At 43.4% G+C, this 23270-nt stretch overlaps 1 protein-coding gene across 3 annotated transcripts in view; it reads right to left on the bottom strand.

Annotated features, from left to right (window-relative positions):
• Nucleotides 1-7154: 7154 nt before the first annotated feature.
• The window catches only part of GPBP1 (GC-rich promoter binding protein 1), a 66190-nt gene continuing 50074 nt past the window's right edge, over nucleotides 7155-23270 (bottom strand). For 2 of the 3 annotated variants that reach the window (XM_073623015.1, XM_073623022.1), the window contains exons 7-10: nucleotides 18377-18493; nucleotides 16297-16481; nucleotides 10455-10557; nucleotides 7155-7587 (exon numbers count right to left, since the gene is read on the bottom strand). In XM_073623015.1, the coding sequence (XP_073479116.1) occupies nucleotides 7441-7587; nucleotides 10455-10557; nucleotides 16297-16481; nucleotides 18377-18493 (552 nt within the window). In that variant the 3' untranslated portion in view covers nucleotides 7155-7440. The remainder of the gene's footprint in view (nucleotides 7588-10454; nucleotides 10558-16296; nucleotides 16482-18376; nucleotides 18494-23270) is intronic. The other variant, XM_073623030.1, reaches the window with a different exon arrangement.

Raw genomic sequence — 23270 nt, 5'->3', positions numbered from 1 at the left:
AATAGGAAAACGGTGCAAGCTGTCTACCCTTGAACCACTTTTAAGTGGTATTGATCTCCCTGGACTACCTAACTGTCCTCTACACTAACAGTGTTGCAGATCCAACACCCCCCTTTTTTTCTTAAAAAAAAAATTTTTTTTTTACATCATCATTTCTACATATGCCTTTTTGTCCCCTCCCATTACTCTAATTGGATGTCTTTTTCAGGTTGATCCTTTCTTATTTTTTCTCTATTGTTGTCTACATTTTCTATGCTTTTTTTTTTCTCTGGGGATAAAGCTGGGGTGGACGGGTTCTGTAATCAAGGCCTGCCCCCCCCCCATTGAAACTCGCTCTCAACTGTGAGTTAACGTACGGGAGCCTTATAGAAATGCTTCCGTGCTTTTTTGATGTGTTTGGGAGGGGGTGGGGGTATACACGTTATATGTGTTAAGTTACTACTCATATGTTCTTACCAGGTTACCTTATGATAACAAATTGATGGTTATATATTGTTTCCACTAGTTATTGCTCCCCCCGTGGACCCCGGGACCGGGAGGCACTCTAGGTGCTCACCACATCCCCCCCTTAGGACTTGTAGTGCCTGTTTGTGCACTTTATTGATATTAGTCTATAAGCACTTTATAACAATGTTTCTACATTCAAATGATTACTTCATGCTGCCACCTAGTGGCTTATTTTTTTTTTTTACTTTTCTCTCTCTCCCACTTTCTCCCCTTCTTTTTCTCCCTCCTCTCCTGCTTTTTCTTCTCCCCCTACCTACCCACTTATTTCATTCCCCCTACCTCGGGCTGGACGGACCTCGGTGCTGACATTATCAACATCTATTGCTACCTCTCCTCACTCCTACTATGTCTTTACCTGAGCATCTAATCTTATCGTCCTATAACTGCAGAGGCTTCAATACCCCTGAAAAAAGAAGCCAGGTGTTATACCACTTTCATAAGGCTAAAACTAAAATCCTGCTTCTACAAGAGACACATTTTCGGGGTTCAGAGATCCCATCCCTTAAAAATCCTCATTTTCCCCAATGGTTTCACAGTACAAACCCTCAGGCAAAATCCAAAGGGGTGTCTATAGCATTTCATAAATCGTTCCACCCAGAAGTCTTAGATTCCCTGATAGACCCACTAGGACGTTATATATTCCTCAAACTCAAATTTAATTCTTCTGTCTTTACAGTGGCTAATGTCTATGGACCAAACCAGGATCAAGGGAACTTCCTATCCAAGGTTCTAAACAAATTGCTATCATTTGGGGGTCCTTGTGTCATTTTAGGTGGCGATCTCAACACAACTCTTTCTCCAGCCGTGGACACTTCTTCGGGTAAGTCAACCATGTCCCACACGACTCTTACACACATAAAATCCCTTTTCAATTCGGCACAGCTCGTAGACATATGGAGGATACAACATCCTCTAGAGAGAGACTACAGTTGTTACTCCGTAGCTCATAAATCCTATAGCCGTATCGATTACTTTTTAATCTCCCAATCATTACTGGACATACCACTCAAGGCCTCCATAGGAAATATTCTCTGGTCGGATCATGCACCCGCACACCTCAGCCTAGCCCATTCACCGAAATCCCGCACCCGGTCCTCGTGGCGACTTAATGACAATTTACTGACTGACTCGGTATGTGTTGCAGCGGTTGAAAAAACTATTAGTGATTTTATTACAGATAATCGCCAAGATGATACTAGCCCCCTCATTAAATGGGAAGCCCTGAAGTGTGTACTTAGAGGGACACTAATTGAGCATGGCTCTCGGTTAAAAAAAACTAGAATGGCCGATATCTCACGCCTCTTATCCATGATTAAAACACTTGAAGCTACACATAAGCAAGACTCAGACCCTGCAACATATACCGACCTATCTAATGCACGTAGAGACCTGCTCCGTCTACTCGATGCTAACTCTTATAGCCAGATACCGAGGACGTAACCGACATTACACTCTAGCTAACAAATGTGGACAACACCTCGCGAGAGTTCTCCATCCTCATCCCCCACGCCGACCTATACCACAAATCTGTACATCTGACCAACGAAAAATTAATAACCCTAATGGCATTTCTGACGCATTTAAACAATATTACTCGAACTTATAAAATCTCCACACCCCAAACGAGACGACCCCTGCTAATGACACACACCTATCCTCCATGCAGGAATACATCTCTGACACAGCCCTACCACATCTAAACCCTGAACAGACATCTGCCATGGACGACCCTCTTACAGTAGCGGAATTTACTGCCGCTATCAAAAGCCTAAAAAATGGTAAATGCCCAGGCCCCGACGGGTTCTCCCCGAGACTTTATAAATCCTTTGCTCATCATCTAACCCCATTGTTAACTAGCGCATTTAACTTTATAGACGATACCCATCTCCCCCCCAGAGACCTACTAGCAGCTAATATTTCAGTAATACCCAAACCTGGCAAAGACCCCTCTCAATGTAGCAGTTATCGCCCCATTTCACTCCTTAACCTGGATATTAAGCTCTACGCCAAAGTCCTGGCTAACCGCTTATCTCCTATCTTACCTTCACTCATACATAAAGACCAGGTGGGATTTGTCCCGGGCCGAGAGGCTAGGGACAATACCACAAAAACCATTCACCTCATTTCCTATATCCGAAAACACAATCTAAAAGTTTGCCTGCTTTCGTTTGATGCCGAGAAGGCCTTTGACCGGGTCAACTGGGATTTTCTACGCCTCTCTTTGTAACAGATAGGCCTTGGCTCCACTTTTGTTTCTAGGGTCATGGCTCTATACTCACGTCCCTCGGCGTCAGTCCTGGTCAACGGTTCCTCCTCCGCTTCAATCCAGATTTCAAACGGCACACGACAGGGCTGCCCCTTGTCTCCCCTCCTTTTAGTTTTGGTGATCGAACACCTGGCCCAGGCCATTAGACAAAATACATCCATAATGGGAATTCAGATACCCTCATCTGAACATAAACTTTCGCTTTATGCAGATGATTTATTAGTCTACATACAAACAACCTCATACTACTCTACCCTCACTGATGCAGGAATTTCGTAGATTTGGACAGTTTAGTAATTTCAAATTGAACATGTCTAAGACTGAGGCTTTAAACATATCATTATCTAGTACTACCCTTACCCAACTACAGACTAACTTTCCCTTCCAATGGGGTTCCAGGGGCATCTCTTATTTAGGGATTACGATTCCTGCCAATCTTTCCGATTTATATGCCTTAAATTATATACCCCTCCTAACCCGAATTAGGAAGGAATTCGAATCCTGGAACCCCTCTACACTACCTTGGTTTGGGCGTATCAATACCTTGAAAATGGACACCCTACCAAAATTACTATATTTATTTCAGACCGTTCCTATTATGGTCCCTAAACAATTTTTTATGTCTCTTCGCTCGATGTCCATACAGTTCATATGGCAAAATGGCATGTCCCGTATTCGTCACAACTTACTCACATACCCCAAAATACAAGGCGGAGTGGGCCTACCTGACTATGAGCTATACCATAGAGCTGCACTGTTATCCCGGGTCCTAGAATGGTTCCCTCGCCCTTTCCCCAAAGCGTCCACCATGGTGGAACAAGACCTATCCACATTGGATCTCAGGGCCTTGCTCTGGGGATATGGACGACATTTACACTTACTCTCCTCTGCTTCCCCACTGACGATTGCAGCTTTACATTTTTGGTACAAGAAGGGCATACAGACTCTTCTATCCTCAGACCCTTCGCCACTCACTTCTCTATTTGACCACCCCGCACTCCCTCAGGATTTAGGTTCCAACACAATAGGCCCATATTCTCGCTCTACATGGCCAGTAGCGGGATCATTTGTAAACCCTACCTCGGGTGCACCCATCCTACCAAACACGCAAGGTAATTGGCTCACAGCCCTCCGTATAGCCTCCTTTTTCTCCGACCTGTTCTCCACCTCTCAAATTCACAGACCCTTAACGGAATTCGAACAACTGTGCTCTCTTACCGAAACTCCCAGACACTCACTTTCCACCTTATACACGATACAGAATATACTGCTACATAACCGACCCCCTTCATACACCAAGAAGTGGTCCACGGAGCTGGGAAAGGAACTTCATTCAGAGGATTGGCAAAAGTCATATTACTTTACGCATAAATCTTCAATATCCTGTTATGCCCAGGAAAAAAAATTTAAGCTTCTTTCCAGATGGTACAGGGACCCTCAATCCCTTAATAGAATTTTCCCCTCGGTCCCATCCTCCTGTTGGAGATGTGGTTCAGAAAACGGAAGTTACCTACATATATGGTGGGACTGCTCATCCATTCAACCACTTTGGTCCCAGGTTTTTTCCATTTACAGTAGTCTTTACGATCAACCCTTACCACCCTCCCCAGAAATTGCATTACTGTCCATGCTTCCTGGTTCCATCACCTCACAGAAACGCTCCCTTTTACGCTTTTTCTTATCGGCTGCTAGACAGATCATACCCTTATTTTGGAAAACCTCCACCAGACCCCCACTTACCCTATGGGTTTCGACAATGAACGATATTATGCGCATGGAGGAGAGGCTGGCCATGGATAACGATACTTTTGATAAATTCAAAACTCTTTGGCTTATCTGGATTGAATATTCTACATCAGATGCCCTGAAAACCTTTTTGACCACTTAAGGTTAGACACAAATACTCATCTTTAATACTCCTTGCATACATTGTCGTGCTGAGGTCTGTTCCACGCCCCCCCCCCTTGTATCCTATCCCTCTTTTCTTCCTTCCACCCGATTTCCTTTTATTTCTCTTCGCTTTTCTGTACTCTAATACTACCTCATAGTCAGTGGTTATAGTCTCTCCTAGACTAATTTATACGTTTTCATAGACAGTTCATTACTATATAATATTGCTGGTTGGCGATGGTCTCCTCTTACGTAAGACCTAATCAAACATTGTACATTGGAATAGGATATACTCAGTACTGTCTTTGTTATTGATAACTGACTGCCAGTATTTCTGTATAAATATTCTTTGATAATGTTAATAAAAACATATTTGACACTAAAATAAGTATAGTCCAACAAAACCTAAGCCCTCTCACAATAGTTATGTCAGGGGATGGAGCAAGGAACTGCAATTCAGACTTCTTGGTGCTAGATTTTCCATAAGTTAAAAGAAGCCTCTGGGTGATACAACCCGTTAGAGCTGCACGATTCTGGCTAATATGAGAATCACAATTTTTTTGCTTAGAATAAAGATCACGGTGCGACATAAAATATTGTAACAACTAGGGTTGTCCCGATACCGATACTAGTATCGGTACCGATACCGAGCATTTGCCCAAGTACTTGTACTCGGGCAAATGCTCCCGATGCTTCCGCCGATACTATGACAGTCAGCGGTGATCGGCGTGTGGGGGAGTTACAAGCTTCCCCTCCGCAGCTTTCAGCGGCTTTCAGTGACATTCAGTGGTGATCGGTGCTTGTAACTTCCCCACGCGATCACCGCTGACTGTCACCTCATCCTCCTCCATGCCCACTGCGTTCCTCTGTCCCCCTCTCCTTATCTGTCCCCCTCCGTTCCGTTCCTCTGTCCCCCTCTCCTTATCTGTCCCCCTCCGTTCCGTTCCTCTGTCCCCCTCTCCTTATCTGTCCCCCTCCGTTCCGTTCCTCTGTCCCCCTCTCCTTATCTGTCCCCCTCCAGTCCGTTCCTCTGTCCCCCTCTCCTTATCTGTCCCCCTCCGTTCCGTTCCTCTGTCCCCCTCTCCTTATCTGTCCCCCTCCGTTCCGTTCCTCTGTCCCCCTCTCCTTCTCTGTCCCCCTCCTTTCCTCCATTCTGCTGTGCCTCTCCGCTCTCCCCCTCCTCCTTCCTTTGTGAATGGATAGAGTCAGCTGACTCTGTCCATTCACATAACTGAAACATTGTAATCTCCTGTGATTACAATGTGTCAGTTTATGAATGGAGAGGAGCCGCTGTCTTCTCTCCATTCATTCTCAGTGCAGCTGAGGCTGCAGAGAAAGGGACTGGGGAATCTCTATCCTCTGTCTCTTTCTCTGCCTCAAGGGGGAGATATCAGGGGTCTGTTTTTAATCAGCCCCCCAACAGGGCTGATTAAAAAAAAAAATATATTGCAAAAATGAATAAAAAAAATATTATTGTAAAAAATAAAAATTGTAAAAAAAAAAAAAAAAAAAAAAAAAAAAAACAGACACCGTTCACCCCCCCCCCCCCCGAAAAAAAAGAAAGCATTGTTAAAAAAAAACAAAAAAAAAAAAAAAAAAAAACTGTCACGTCACATAAAAAAAAAAAGTATCGGTATCGGCGAGTACTTGAAAAAAAAGTATCGGTACTTGTACTCGGTCCTAAAAAAGTGGTATCGGGACAACCCTAGTAACAACCATTTTATTCTCTAGTGTTTCTGCTAAAAAAAAAAAAATCATGTTTGGGTGCTCCAAGTAATTTTCTAGCAGAAAATAATGATTTTTAATTATAAGCAACAAATGTCAGAAAAGGTTTGGTCCTTAAATGGTTAAACTTCCCTCATTTACACGCTGGAATTTTTTCCTTTGATAAAAGAACAAAAAGATACTTTGTTTCTACTTATTCACTTGTAATAAAACTTGGCAGGCTGCCTGGATTTTTTTTTTTCCCGCTGTGAGAACTCTCCGGACTTGTTAGAAAGATCTTGAAATTCGGGAAGGGAAAAAGATCGCAATTTCGATTCTTGACGATTAATCGTGCAGCTCTACAACCCGTCAACGCATTTTAAATGGTGTAGTAACAGTTTTGGATGGATTACTTTCTGTTTATCACATTCAGGTATAGGTCAAAAGCCTGAACATTTTATATCAAAATAGGTTTATTTTGAACAGAGTTTAGTCCATGTCACTTCACCAATGCCAGGCTCTACAGATACCCAAATAAAACCTTGATAGTGAAAACAATGAAAACTATGCATTTAAACTGTGGAACTGGAGGAAAAAAAATGTTTAAAGGCCTCAAAATAAAATAACTGAATATTTTATCTAATAAACATGCTACATCATTTGTATGAGACTGCAGTGGAAGAAAAAAAAAAAAAAAAAACGAAAAAAAAATTATTCATTAAAGTGCTTCTTTTTTGTTTTGAAGACAAATTTAACAAAAATCTTGGCAAAATACTATACAATTGGCTTTCTTTTTTAAAGGTGGTTCCCTTTAATAAACTGTCACATTGCCATTTAGTGAGAGGCTGCCAAGAAGAGGAATCAACGTTGTCCCAATCAAAATCCTCAAACATCTACAGTGTCCATTACCAATATGCAGAGAGAGAGAGCGCGAGAGAGACACAAAGAACCAGCAAAACTACTTCCAAGTAGAAGCGCACCGATAGGATGAGCTCTGAGCGACAGTAATTTTTATTTTGTGTTCACAATTATCTTCCAAAGAAAAAAATAGTTCAGATTAGTCAGCCAGTTCCTCACAAGTCATCATCTGATGTGTCACTGCTGCTGGTCTCCGTATCATTGTTGGTTATGAAAGTACTGTGTTTCCAGGGGTCGAATTTTAATTCGAATGAAAGCCCATTTTTCAGGAGACTATTCTTCCTCAGCCCATTCTTCTGTAGCTGTAGAAAGACAAAAAAGGAGCTCAGTATTACCTTCTAGAATCTGAGATGCTGTAAAAACAATTCTTCGTAGTTTGCCAAGCAAACTAAAAAGGAACATTCGCAGCATGGCACCTATTTCCCAAAATCCATTGCTTGGGCCTAGTGGCCAAACTCCAGTCAAAGGTGAGCTTTAACCGCCTCCCGCCCAATGTATAGACAATTGACGACGTGTGGGATCCTTTCTTGTTCTGGGCCGCCATAATATGCCGTCGCCCAGTCTCACCGCGACTGCACGCCCGTGGCGGAGCACCGTGTCTCTGGGACATGGTGCAACCCTGATCTCAGTAAAGAGCCGATGACACGGCTCTATACCCATATGATTGGCTGTGTCCAATCACAGCCGATCACATGTAAACATGGAAGTGACGGTAATTAACTCTCCTCACCTCACACTGACAGAGTGTGAGGAGCGAAGAGCCGATCATCGGCATTTCGTCACAGGGGAGACATGTACAGGCAATCAGGGCACTGATCATCAGTGCAGCCCCAACAGTGCCCAGTAGTGACCCCAATCTGTGCCGCCTTTCACTGCCCCATCATCGCCGCCCATCAGTGTAGCCTCATCAGCGCATATCAGTGAAGGAGAAAAATTACAGTACTTATTTACAACATTTTCTGACAAAAACTTTAGCAAAAAATAAAAAACCCAGCAGTGATTCACCACTTAAGGACTGGAAGGATTTGCCCCCATAATGACCGGGACATTTTTTGCGATACGGCACTGCGTCACTTTAACTGACAATTGTGACGTTGTACCCAAACTTTTTTTCCCCACAAATAGAGCTTTCTTTTGGTGGTATTTGATCACCTCTGCAGTTTTTTTGCACTATAAACAAAAAAAAACAAAAACAAAAAAAAGACTGACAATTTTGAAAAAAAAAAAAATTATATATATTATATTTTACTTTTTGGCAATAATAAATATCCCCCAAAAAAATGTAAAAAAAAAAAAAAAATGTAATTTCTTCATCAGTTTAGGCCAATATGTATTCTACATATTTTTGGTAAAAAATAAAAATAAAAAAAAAATTGCAATAAGCATATATTGATTGGTTTGCACAAAAGTTAAAGCATCTACAAAATAGGGGATTGATTTATAGCATTTTTATTTTAAAAATGTTACTAGTAATGACGGTGATCAGCGATTTTTAACGGGACTGCGACATTACAGATCGGACACTTTTTTGGGACCAGTGACACACATACACCGATCAGTGCTAGAAATAGCCACTGATTACCGTATAAATGTCACTGGCAGGGAAGGGGTTAACACTAGGGGGCGAACAAGGGGTTAAGTGTTCTTTAGGGGGGCATCCACCTATATCTGAGGCAGAGAGACAGCTGCGGACACACACGGCTCCAGTATCCTCTAAAGAGATCTCCACCCTCCTCCATCCTCCTATAGTACAGGACAGCACTCTCCCAGTAGGACGCAGACAGGCCATAATCTCTCCTCCATCCAGCCCGTGAGACAGGACAGAACGCTTGAACGTGGACTGGTAAGGAACACAGAAAAACGTATTTCCCATCTCAGGCCACACTTCCCAACTAGTCATTCTGTTTATGTACATATGTTGGCCTACTGGCCTATAGAGACTGTGCCCTGGTTCTCAAAGGCTCTGATGAAGAGGTTATCCTCGAAACGCGTCAGCCGACTCTAAACACTCGCCTCAACATGTGCTTATGTTACTTTTAACCCATTTTTAATTTCCATGTTTTATATATTTTGTTACCTGTGTGCATGATACGTAGTATTGGTATTATTTATTTGCTTGTATTTTCATATGAATACATTTTATTCTTTTTGATGTGAGCAATTGATCACGCGCCCTTCATCCATCGCTCTCCATATAGGCGTTTCTAACTGTAGGAGGAGACAGATCGCTGTTCCTAATCACTAGGAACAGCAGATCTGTCTCCCCCCCAAGAACGGGGATCTGTCTATTTACATTGATAGGAGCAATCGCGGGTGGCCATCGCGGCCACATGCATAGGCCAGCATGCACCCTAGAGGTTTTAAAGCGGCCGACGTACAATGACGGCGATTTGTCAAGGAGCGCTAACCTGCTTCAGTACAAATGTGGCGGCTGATCTTTAAGTGGTTAAATACCACCAAAAGAAACCTCTATTTGTAGAAAAAAAAAATGATAAATAAAATTTGAGTACAGCATTGCATCACCACGTAATTGTCATTCAAAGCATGACAGTGCTGAAAATTGGCCTGGGCAGGAAGGGGATGAAAGTGCCTGGTAGGCAAGTGCATAAAGAGACTCTGTCATAAAGGCTATAATGGGCAAAGTCTCTTTAAAGTGTTTCTAAAATGTACATTTTTTTCTTTAAAATAAGAAGCATGTCATACTTGCCTACTCTGTGCAACAAGTTTTGCAGAGCAGCCCTGATCCCCCTCTGCTTGGGTCCCCCCCCACGCAGAGTACCCCTATAACAAGTCGCTTGCTATGGGGGCACTCACGCAGGTTAAGACAGCGGGACTTGGCCCTGCCCCCTCTCCAATGGCTCCTGCTGCTGTCTCCGAGTAGGGAGAGAGCAGACAGAGCCTCTGCTCTTGTACACATTGCTGGATCAAGGTAAGTAGGAGGGGTGGCTGTGAGGCACTGCATGCAGAAGGTTTTTTACCTTATTGCATAGAATGCATTAAGGTAAAAAAAAAACTTTTCGCCTTAAGAACCACTTTTATAGATGCTGTTCACAAGGGTTAAGGAGGAAGACACTGGCGGGGGGGGGGGGGGGTAGAAGGGTGCCCCACTGCTAGGATCAAGTTTGAAATTTTACTTATACTGGGGTTTGGCTTAACACACAAACATTACCTGCTGACTTATGATCTGGAACTCCCTCAGCTCATCTTCTGTTAGTGGTGCATAGATCTCATCGTTTTCACTGTCTTCCTGCCAGCCCATTTCCTTCAACAATCTGAAAGTCGCAAAGTGACAAAAGGTTACTTTGGGTTGTCTGATTGACGCAAACCTTTTCTATACCTTCTACAGAGAATCCTTTAATATATCTTCTAAATAGAGAAAGGTTAGACCTCATTCTTTCAAGCATTTCTATATCTTAGTTTGTTAACACTAATCTAAATGGCATCCAATTTATGAAGCATTTTTATATTCTTAAACAAGAAATCTCGCCACTGCTGACCTTTCCATCAGAAAATGCTAGTTTCCCAGCTGATCTATACATTAATCACTGACCTGGAATATGCCTGCAGAGAAGGAGCTTCTGACTTCACAGACATGGCTTGCTACAGGTTTGTACCCGGTCAGCGATTGAAAATATTAAAACATTAAATAAGCATTGCAGGCAAGTAACTGGCATTTTCAGAAGCAGGAGAGCAATGCCCATACTTCCCAATGTACAAGCTTCCTTTATCTGCTGAACACAGATCCTATACAGCATGCATGTTGTAAGTTTAGATTTAGATTAGATTTAGGTTTTTACAGGCTTCAGCAAGTTTTAAGCAGTATCCATAATGGACCACTAGCTTTGTTCATGGGAAACAAACCACTGGATACCAAACCTCAAAAGCTCATTCCAAATGTGATTCATGGTGGGAAAAGTATAACTGTGTGAGACTGCTTTGCTAGCCCAGAATCGGTTTTAGGAATTTCATGGCATGTGATTACACTTAAACTAAAAAAGTCTGTGCAATATAATCATCCAAAACATAATTGTAATTAAACAGTGGCAGAAAAAATAAGATAAAAAAACACTTTAATTTTGAAAGGGCAAAATCAAATACTTGAAATAAAGTTTCCAAAAGAATCCTGTTTTTCTTTTTTTCTGTACACCAATATTGGGCCAGGTGGAAAAGTGAGGGAATGAAGTCACGGTCTCTACCTCACCCAATTAGAGAACGCTGAATGGTGCCCATGCTGAGCTACCAACTGACCTCCTGTGTTCGGCATGCATTAGGCAAACTGCTCAGGACGTGAACTAAGCAAAGAGGGAAGCTGTGTAAAAACAGGATTCTTTATGTAAAATCCATATAAAAACAGAATGCAATGATTTGCATATTTCATAAACCCATATTTTATTCACAATATAAAATAGAAAACAATTCTACCATTTTAGAAAAAAGAAATAAGGTAATTTTGAAATTAATGGCAGTAACACATCTCAAAAAAGTTGGGACAGGGCAACAAAAAGCTGACAAAGTAAGTGGTACTAACACTGAAGAACTGGAAGAACCTCTTTCAACTAGTTAGTTTGATTGGCAACAGGTCACTAGCACGACTGGGTATAAAAAGAACATCTTAAAGAGTCAGAGGGGTTTATATACTAAAGGTGGAGAGTGCAAAAATCAGGCTTACTTCTGCATAGAAACCAATCAGCTTCCAGGTTTTATTGCAAAGCTTAATTGAACAAGCTGAGCTTAGAAGTGGATTGGTTTCTATGCAGAAGTGAGCCCGATTTTGCACGCTCCAACTTTAGTAAATAAACCCCAATGTGTCTCAGAAGAGAATATGGGTAGAGGTTCCCCAATCTGTTAAAAGCTACATCTAAAAATGTTCCTCAATGTAAAACTGCAAAGACTTCAAATAGATTATCATCTACCCTTTAGATTGTAAGCTCCATGAGCGGGGCACTTCCATTCCTTCTGTATTTACCCGTATTGTAATTGTACTGCCCCCCCTCTACACTGTAAAGCGCTGCATAAACTGTTGGTGCTATATAAATCCTGTATAATGATACAGTACATAATATTTCAAGAACCTGGAGAAATCTCTGTGCGCAAGGGACAAGGCAGAAATGCAATATTGCATGGCTGTGATCTTCAGGTCCTCAGACGGCACTGCATTGAAGGCAGGCATGACTCTGTGATAATCTTCACTGCATGGGCTCAGGAATACTTCCAAATATCACTGTCTGAACACAGTCTGCCGTACCTTCCAAAAATTCAAGGTAAACCTTTATCATGCAAAGAAGAAGCCATATCTGAACATGATCCAGAAACACCACTGTCTTCTCTGGGCCAAACCTAAATTTAAAATGGTCTGTTCCAAAGTGGAAAACTTCTGTGGTCAGATGAATCATCATTTGATATTGTTTGGCAAACACTGGAGCTGCTTCCTCTGGACTAAAGAAAAGGACCTTTTGGCTTGTTGTCAGCACTCAGTTCAAAAGGCTGCATCTCTGATGGTATGGGAGTGCATTAGTCCATATGGAATTGGAAACTTGCACACCTGGAAAGGCACCATCATTGCCGAAAGATATATGCCGGTTTTATTGCAGCATATGCTCAGGCAAGAATAGGACAACATTCCTATCCCAAAACTCCAGCAACTGGTCTCCTCAGTTTCATGACATTTACAGAGTGTTATGCGGGGATGCTACACTATTATAAACATGGCCTTGTCCCATCATTGAATTGGGGGGTTGTGCTTTGCCAGCTTTTTGTTGTCCTGTCCCAAATTCTTTGAGATCTGTTGCTGCCATCAATTTCAGATTTCCCTTTTTTTTCCTTAAAATGTTAAATTGTTTTAGTTTAAACATATGATATGTTTTCTTTTGTGAATAAAATATGGGTTTATGAGATTTGCAAATGATTGCATTCTGTTTTTATGTAGATTTTGCACAGCATCCCAACTTCTTTGGAAATGGGGTTGCATTTGTGTGTGTATGTATACATACACACACGATCAAAATTTGATCTTAACTGGCAGCCTAAGTTTCCAGTTTTCACTGATTTTGCAAGATGGTGAGCCGTTCTAAAGTGACCGAAACTCTCCGGCAGCAGGTTGTCCAGATGAAGGCCTAATAGTAAGAGAAGTTCGTCATTCCAAATCTGTGATTTCTAGAATATTGCATCTTTACATCAAACTCATGCAAGTCCCCCAAGAAGGCAGGTCGTCCACAAAAGACAAATGCAAGAGAGGATAGGATAATGCGGAGAATCTCAATGGGCAATCGGTTCAACACTGCAGCTGCATCTGCTTGCCAGTTCAGCACTGAACAGAGTAAGGATCGGTCTCGTCATACAGCGTCTCGCCATTGAAAAGAATTTGGACTGAAAGCCCACTCTGCAGTGACCAAACCTCTCATGCTCTTTTGTTGAGGAACAGAGGCGTAACTAGAACCTTCAGGGCCTCAGTGCAAGAAACCATGGGGCCCTTCCCTCTGGGCCAGATCCCTTTATTGTGGAACCCTTTCACATGTTCTGCAGTGGGCCACCTTCCTGCTGTCTTGGGGCTGTCCCACGGTGGAAGAATGCCAGGGCCCAGTCGCAAGGGTGACCTTTCCTACCCTGACAGTTCCACCACTGGTACCAGTAGTTTGTATTTTTGTAATTTTATCTAGCCGCAGCAGGACCTAGGTCAGTAACAGTAGGTGGTTGGGTGTAATTAATACTTTGTTGAACCTCATGGGCTCCTCTGCCCCTCCCCCCTTTTCTGGAACTTGTAGTTTAGCCTTCTCTGGATCCCCTTCCCCCATGAAAGGTTCTCTACCCCTTCCCACTGACTGGTGTATGGCTCAAGAACAGGAAGGCAGGGCCAATTTAGTGATGGGGGTGGGGTTACCAATCTCTAATCCCTTCTCCAATGACAGGTACTCTTTACACCTCCCTCTGGCCAGTGAATGGTTCAGGGACAGGAGGGTGGAGTAACGGGGCATGGTTACCAGTCTCTAATCCCCTCCCCCATGACAGGTCCTCTTTCCCCCTCCCCCCTCCCACTGATTAGTATATGGCCCAGGGACAGAAGGGCAAAGCAGGCTCAGGGACATGGCACAGGGTTACAATTAACACACCAGTCTGGCTCATGCGTGCTCCTGCCATGCTGTCACTGTCCAGAGAGGACAGGGGGCTGCTATCTGCTCCTCTCCCGCACTACCACACCATCATATCTCACTCTGCACCTCCTGCCCCACCCCCTCTGATGCTCCCTCGCACCGTGCTGGGTACTATGGATATTTGGCACAGGGGAGCCGCATGGGCCCGGGTCACAATTGAGACCCCTATAGCTATGCCCCTGCTGAGGAGCATGTTGTGTGGACAGAGGAGAACTGCTCCAAAGTTCACTTTTGTGATGAAAGCACGTTTCATTTATTTGGGTCTGATGGGAAACATTATGTTCGTTGTCAAACTGGGGAAAGACTGAACCCAAAGTGTCTGAGGAAGTCAGTGAAAGGTGAAGGGAAAAGCATCATGGTTTGGGGGGTGTTTTCTGCAGCAGGAGTTGGGCCTTTTATACAGCTACATGGCAGAGCGAATGCAAATGTTTATCAAAACCTTCTTCGACAACATGCGGTTCCTTGAAGCGGAAAACAATGAAATAAAGAAATGGCCAGCCCAGAGTCCTGATCTAAACCCAATAAAAAAACCTCTGAAAGTCTTGGTGACAAAGTTATGGCCATGAAATCCACTATAGTCACCAAACTGTGGAACAAAATCACACCAGAGCAGTGTGAGAGACTAGTGATGTCCTGTGCAAAGCAGATGTGCTGAAGTCATTCAAAGCAACGGCCTGTACACTTCCTACTAATTGTTGATTCTTGTAAACTTCAGAAATTTTAGTTGTAACCCTTGTCCCTGCTATAGTTATCACTGTTCTCTAATTTTCATCATTGTGTTTTCTACAAAATAGTTTTTTTCTTGTTGAAGTGCCTTGGTTATTTTGAAAAACACTGTTCTATTAGTATGGTATAGCCACAACAAAAATTCCATCAATGTTGAGCACTGAAGATTACATTATTTTTGAAAAAACAAGTGTTCATAAATGGTTCTCTAATTTTGATCTCCAGTGTATGTATGATATAAAGAGATTAGGATATATATAATATTTTTTTTTCTTTTATTGGGATTTGGTGGATAATTGGGTGTCCACCATGACACATCTCCTAGAATCTACACGGTAACAAGAGGAGTGACTTGCCCGAAAATTGGAGAGAATGAATATGTGTGTGTATATATATAGATATATATATATATCTATATCTATACACACATACACACACACACACGCATACACTTAGATTTCATCTTTAAGACATTTATTAAAGTCCAACTCTGGGCAAAAACTGCACGGTTTAACTCCTTTTTTAGGGGAGGGGAGAGCAGAGATATACTTACCTGATCCTCCCAGCACATGACTGGTCCGGCGCCCCTGCGCTACAGTGGTCTTAAGCAGTGTACTCTTCTTTGCAGCATCATACCCAGAGCAGGCTCCATAGGCCAGAAACATTCCCCCACCGGACCGTGTGGGAGCGTTGTTTTCCAAAGGATTAAAGGATCGGGCGAGTATATGCTTTCTGCTCACCCTTGACAAAACAAGCATGGGAAAAAATGTTTTGCCCAGACTTGGGCTTTAAAGTTACAGCAGTAAAAAAAAAAAAAATATGGGTGTATGTTTGTAAGAAGAAAAAGCCTTCCTTATTTTTTATAACTTGCAATAAATAAAGATCAGACCATTCCTTAGAAGCAATACAAAATTTAGAAAACCTTAAGGTTCAAACATTTGTTGAGAACTGCATTCTTGATTAATAAAACAAATCAGTTTTACAATCCACAGGAATGTAAGCACAGCCAGTAACCAGGTAAGAGACTAGACTACTGGACCTCATCCACTGGTGCCATCAAGCTGGACTGGATGCAATCTGAAATTTTTTTACAAGTTGATGTGCGACAAGGCAACACTCATCGTATCTGCAACTTACCTGTGCTCTGCCTCCAGTGAACTTGACAGAACAACCTCCTGAGGGTAAGTAGAAGACCGTGTAATTTGTCTGGAAATGAAGGAATTTCCATTCCCCTGAGGGATTTCACTCTGATCAAAATTCAAGTTGATGTCATGTTCCTGACAAATGTTCATTCTATTAGAAAAACTGGAAGAATCAACCTCCTGTAAGAACACAAGCAAAGATTAATTTACATGTAAAGCCATTTATTATTTCAACTTAAAGGGATTGTAAAGCCCCCCCCCCCCTTTCTTAAAACAACAAACATGTTATATGCTTACCTGCTCTGTGTAAAGGTTTTGCAGAGAGCAGCCTCGGTCTTCCTCTTCTGGGGTCCCCCCGCCAGCCCTGCCGACTCCTCCATATGACACAGAGCGGGGCTTGGCCTTGCCCCCTGCTACTCGTCACTGTCTCTGACTGACAAGGGCTCCCACTGCTGTATCTGAGCCAATGAGGAGCAAGAAACTCGGGAGAGCCTCAGTTCTTGTGCTCATCTCTCGATCGAGATCCTGCTCAGGTTCCTATTTAGGTGCGGGGGAGCTGCATGCAGAAGATTTTTACCTTACTGCATAGAGGTAAACAACCTTCTGCCTTTAAAAACACTTTAAATACATAAGGGAACAGTTAAAACCCTTCCAGACATTTTTTCTTGGCACTGTGTCCTATTGATAAGATTCCCCTTTGTTTCCTTTCCTACATATGCACTGGGCTGTGAGAGGAAACCCCCTCTCAGACAGCTGTCACTAATACAAATGTTCCCATTGGAAGATTTCCTTTCTATTCCTGTTTCAACGATACTTGAAATTTTTATTTTTACTCACTTTGGGTCCTGGTGACAATGGTTCCTAGTAACCAAAAAAAATAAAGTGAATCTCCCCAACACACACAGGCAGCAATAAAAAACTGTCTAATTATTCCACACTCTACCTGAAATTAATAACAAAACAATTTTGCCTTTAGATACACTTTAAAGGCCTTGACAGACTCAAGTTCAGATCAGCCATTTTCAATCCAGTATTTAGTTCCGGTTTTGCATCTCTCACAAAAATAATTAAATAAAAAAAGTTTATTAACCTTTCATGTCCAGGGTTAATTAAAACCTACATGACCAAATGTTAAAGTGGTTCTAAAAGGCAAAAGGTTTTTATAATCCTTCTGTGTGAAGCTCCCCCAGCCCCCCTTAATGCTAACCTGAGCCAGATGTTGTTCCAACTGTGTGTTTCAGATTAACATTGTTGCTTTCTCTCTCCCCACACTGGCTCAGAGGCAGCAAAGGCACTCATTTGCTCCTGCTGCTGTCAATCACAACCAGTGAGACGGAAGCAGGGGCGGGGCTGAGCAGCACTATGTGCATCAATGGACACACAGAGCACGACTTGGGAGCAAGCCCAAATGAGTGCAACTATAGCAAGCGGCTTGCTATGGGGGCACTTAGCAGGGTGGAGCAGCCAGCAGCACCAGCAGGGGACCAGAGAAGAGGCTTGTTTGTGCAAAACCATTGAAAAAGGTAAGTAGAACAGGTTTATTTTATAAATATCTTTACCTTTACAATCCCTTTAATGTTTTTAACCACTTTGCAAACTGAAAGCATTTGAAAAACCATCTTAAAATATATATTTTGTACAATCAGCACAAATATGGACAGAAATTTGAAAGAAAGTGCAGCTTTAGTTTTCTTAATGAGTAATGTATTGTTATAATACTTTTTCAAATAATCAGCAATTTTTTTCTCCTCTTTATCTGGAGTACAGGGACCTGAAATGGATCTAGGTTTGAAACATACCTCAGCACTATGAGATTGATAAACGTGTATATTTTTCCAAATATTAGGTCTTTTCCAGCACAATGGCCTGGATAGACATTTAAGGTGTAGCTGGGTCATTGTGACTTATAACCAACTTACGAGGAAGCTCTAGGAGGTAGAACCTGTGTACAATATGGTCATATTTTACCCAGATATCACCTTCCAGATGAGGATTCCTATCCTATGGTAATGCCAACTATAGGCATAGGAAATAATCCTGCAACAGTTTTCGAAATCCTTTATATACATTGTTACCTCTTGCATTGAAGTCTGAGATGAATCTGTCAAGTCATTATGTACAATTTTATTTGACCTGAAGGTTTCACTAGAACTTTCAATGTTGTTCTCATCCAATAGTGCATTGCTGTTCTCCTATAACGAAAATAACAAAAAGAAAATATAAAATGCTGCCTCCGAAAGCGCTCCCCATGTTGTTGGATAATTAGTTCTCTTCTGTCTAAATATGCAGGCTGATGTCTAGTCAAGAGAATTTGATTTGGACCTATTGAGCCTAAAACTGGCAATCCCAAAAATCAAGACCGTCAAACATAAATATGGAACTGTACATGACCACATGCATGGTTCAGATGTTTTAATCATGTAGCCTATATCATCATACAAGGCCTAATCTAAATCATGAGACATAATGGCAGCAAAAACTGCCAGTGTATGGTCATCTTTCTAAATGTATCATACAGGCAATACATAACTTTACCTAAAATTCTCGTGTGCAAACATGAGGCCAAGCTAAAAACCGTTATATCAGTTTAAACAGCCAGCACAAGTCTCTGCTGAAAGAAATGATCTATTTTTGGTACTAGAACCTCACCATCTACTGTGTGCAGCCAGTCTTCTCAAAATTAAGCCCCCAAAAACATCTATTATCATACGTGTATGGATGTAAAGCAGATATCCTCAAATGCCCATATCTACAAAATAAATGCAAATTGATGGCCCTGTGCCCAAAAAAAAAAAATGATGTATGGTACGCCAGACATGCCAGTTTGTCCAAAGGCATGTTATACCTCTGGCAGATGGCTGATTACTTTGTATGCCCCAAGTTCATTAAAGTAGTTGTAAAGGCTGAAGGTTTTTTTACCCTCAGCCACCCCTAATGCTTACCTGAGCCTAATCCTGATCCAGCGATATGCTTGAGAGCCGAAACTCTCAGAGGTCTCTCCCTCCTCATTGGCTGAGAGACAGCAGCAGGAGCTCCTGTCAATCACAGCCAGTGAGGCAGGAGCAGGGGGCTGACCCATGCTCTCTGTGTGAGGTGGGAGTGGGGGGTGCTGAACTACGCTCTGTCTCTTATGGACACAGACCTCAGGCGTGAGCACGCATGAGTGCCCCCATAGCAAAGGGGATGCTATGGGGGCACTCGGCAAGGGGGTGGGGCCCAGAGCGCCATCGGGGACACGAGAGGAGGATCGGGGCTGCTGTGTGCAAAACCATTACACAGAGCAGGTAAGTAAAATAGGATTTTTTAAAACAGCTTACCTGTAAAATCCTTTTCTTTCGAAGGACATCACGGGACACAGAGCCACAGTAATTACTGATGGGTTATATAGGTATCACTGGTGATTGGACACTGGCACACCCTATCAGGAAGTTCAACCCCCTATATAATCCCTCCCCCTTGCAGGGATACCTCAGTTTTGTAGCCAAGCAATATAGTGTATTAGAAGAGGGGTGGGACCTCTGTGTCCCGTGATGTCCTTCGAAAGAAAAGGATTTTACAGGTAAGCTGTTTTAAAAAATCCTATTTTCTTTCTCGAACATCACGGGACACAGAGCCACAGTAATTACTGATGGGATGTCCCAGAGCAATGCTACCTGAGGGGGGGGAACCACGACCAAGTAGGGTGCAATCAGACCTGAGGACCCTGTACTGCTGCCTGCAGCACACTACGCCCAAAGGCGATATCCTCATGCCTTCTCACATCCACCTGATAGAATCTGGTGAATGTATGAACTGAAGACCAGGTTGCGGCCTTGCAGATTTGAGCCATAGAGGCCCGGTGATGCACTGCCCAAGAAGCACCAATAGCCCTTGTGGAATGTGCCCTGATCTGAAACGGAGGAATCTTCTGTTTCAGACCGTAAGCTTGAATGATCAACTGTCGAATCCATTTAGAAATGGTAGCTTTTGACGCTGCCTGTCCTCTATTGGGCCCCTCTGGCAGCACAAACAAAACATCCGTCTTGCGGATCTGAGTAGTTGCCCCTAGATAGGCCTTAACTGCTCTTACTACATCCAACGAATGTAGAGATCTCTCTTCCGGAGAACAGGGATCTGGAAAAAAGGAAGGTAGAACAATGTCTTGGTTTAAATGAAAATCAGAAACCACCTTCGGTAAAAAACTAGGATGAGGGCGTAGTACCACTCTATCCTTGTGTATAATCAAATAAGGCTCCTTACAGGAAAGGGCTGCTAATTCTGATACTCTTCTAGCAGAAGAGATGGCCACCAGAAAAATTAATTTCCTTGTCAACAAGACCAAAGGAATCTGACTTATTGGTTCAAAAGGCCGTTTCTGTAACACAGCCAGGACCAAATTCAAGTCCCAGGGGTTTAGGGGCGCTTTAACCGGAGGATTAAGACGCATCACCCCCTGCATAAAGTTTCGGACCAAAGAATGCGAAGCAAGTGGCCGCTGAAATAATACTGATAAAGCAGAGACCTGGCCCTTGATGGTACTCAAGGCCAGCTTCATCTCTAATCCCATCTGTAGAAAATCAAGGATTCTACCTATGACATATTTCCTGGGATGCCAACCTCTGGATTCACACCAGGTTATATAAGCTTTCCAGACTCTATGATAAATCATCCTGGAAGCTGGCTTCCTTGCATTAATCAAGGTAGATATGACAGGACCTGAGAGCCCACGACTCTTCAGAACGTGGGTCTCAATAGCCAAACCGTCAAATTTATCGTTTGTAAGGCAGGATGGAACACTGGACCTTGAGATAACAGGTCTGGGCGTACCGGTAGGGTCCACGGGGAACCCACCGTCATCCTTACTATTTCTGCATACCAAGTCCTTCTGGGCCAAGCGGGGGCCACCAGAAGTACCGACTTCCTTTCCTGCCTGATCCTGCGAAGGAGTCGTGGTAGTAGCAGAATAGGCGGGAATGCGTAAATCAGTGAGAACCAATGCCACGGAATCACCAACGCATCCGTCCCGCATGCAAGAGGATCTTTTGTCCTTGCCACAAATCTGTCTGTCTATCTTTTTGTTGAATCGGGATGCAAAGAGATCTACATCTGGAACCCCCCATCTTTGGCATATGGCCCAAAAGACGTCGGGATGCAGAGACCATTCCCCTGGAAGTAACTGCTGGCGACTTAGATAGTCCGCCTGCCAATTCTCTATTCCCGGGATGAAAACTGCCGATATGCATGGCACATGCATCTCTGCCCAGACTAAGATCTGGTTCACCTCTTTTTGAGCAGCTCGGCTCCGGGTGCCTCCCTGATGATTGACATAAGCCACTGCTGTGGCATTGTCGGACTGGATCCTGACCGGACAACCCTGTAGCCTGATAGTCCAGGCTTTTAGAGCTAGATGCATCGCCCGGATCTCCAGAATGTTGATGGGTAAGGTCCTCTCTGTCTTGGACCATACCCCTTGGACCGCAGCCTGTTCCAGAACTGCTCCACAACCTGACAGACTGGCATCTGTTGTTACCACCGTCCAGGTAACCGGTAGAAAGGATTTCCCCTTCTGCAGGTTTTCGGGTATGAGCCACCAATTGAGGCTCTGACGCACCGCATGCGACAGGTGCATCGGAAAGTCTAATGCCTGAACCTTCTTGTTCCAGGTCGACAGAATACTGTGTTGCAGCATTCTTGAGTGAAACTGAGCATAGGGAACTGCTTCGAATGAAGACACCATCTTCCCTAGTAGCCTCATACAAAGGCGGACTGAGGGACCCTTCTTGGTCCTTACTGTCAGAATCAGCTCTCTCAAAGCAGTGATCTTTGCCTGGGGTAGAAATATTTTCTCCTGGCTTGTATGTATAATCAGACCTAAATATTCCAGTCTTCTTACTGGTTTTAGGAAAGACTTTTCTAAGTTGAGGATCCAACCCAGGTGTTCTAGATACCTGACCGTGGTCCTCAAGTTTCCATTCAAAGAGGCTACCGACCGGTCTATCAAGAGCAGGTCGTCTAGGTATGCTATGACAGCTATACCCTGAGCCCTTAATCTGGCCAGAGGAGGAGCCAAGATCTTTGTGAACACTCGAGGTGCAGTGGCTATCCCAAAGGGCAGAGCCATAAACTGGAAATGGCGCCCTCCTACCTCGAAGCGCAGAAACTTCTGATGAGCAGGAAAAATGGGCACATGCAGATATGCATCTCTGATGTCTATTGATGCCAGAAATTCTCCTCCCTGCAGGGTGGGAACTACTGTTCGAATTGATTCCATGCGGAAGGATTGAATCCTTAGGAATCGGTTCAGATCCCTTAAGTCCAAAATGGGCCTGACATCCCCATTTGGCTTTTGGACCGTAAAAAGGTTGGAATAGAAGCCCAATCCCTGGTCCTTTGCGGGAACTATCATAATGACCTCCTGCGACAAAAGTCGCTCTAACGCTAGAAGGAGCGACTGCTTCTTCTCTGGGTCTCTGGGAACATTTGATCTGAGGAACCGAGGAGAAGGGAATTCCTGAAACTCCAGCTTGTACCCTAAGGTTACCGTGGAGACTACCCATCTGTCCTGGAAGTCCTCCTGCCAGAGCTCTGAGAATTGTCGCAGTCTTCCCCCCACTCGAGTGAGCGGGGGCGCCCCCTCATGCAGAGGTCTTAGTGTTTTGCCTAGTAGGCTTCTTTCCCCAGGACTTCTTTTGTCCCTGGGGTTGACTCTTGTCTCTGGACCCCGATGGAGGCGGCCGTCGAGACTGCCTGGAGGCTGAAGCCCCCGGTGCTGGGGAAAGAGTCCGTTTGAAAGAGGGACGCTTACTCTTCTTCTTGACAGGTAAGAGTGCTTTTCCCACAAGAGATTCTCTTGATATAGTTATCCAAGTCCTCTCCAAACAACCTTGCACCACGAAATGGAAACCCAGCCAGTAGCTTCTTACATGGTGCTTCGGCTGACCAATCTTTCAACCATAGGATTCTACGTATATGCACCAACCCCAGTGAAAG

Source organism: Aquarana catesbeiana, linkage group LG01 (genome assembly GCF_042186555.1).
Source record: "Aquarana catesbeiana isolate 2022-GZ linkage group LG01, ASM4218655v1, whole genome shotgun sequence".
NCBI lineage: Eukaryota > Metazoa > Chordata > Amphibia > Anura > Ranidae > Aquarana > Aquarana catesbeiana.
Note: the sequence above shows the minus strand (reverse complement) of the source record. Positions and strands in the feature narration are given on the sequence as shown.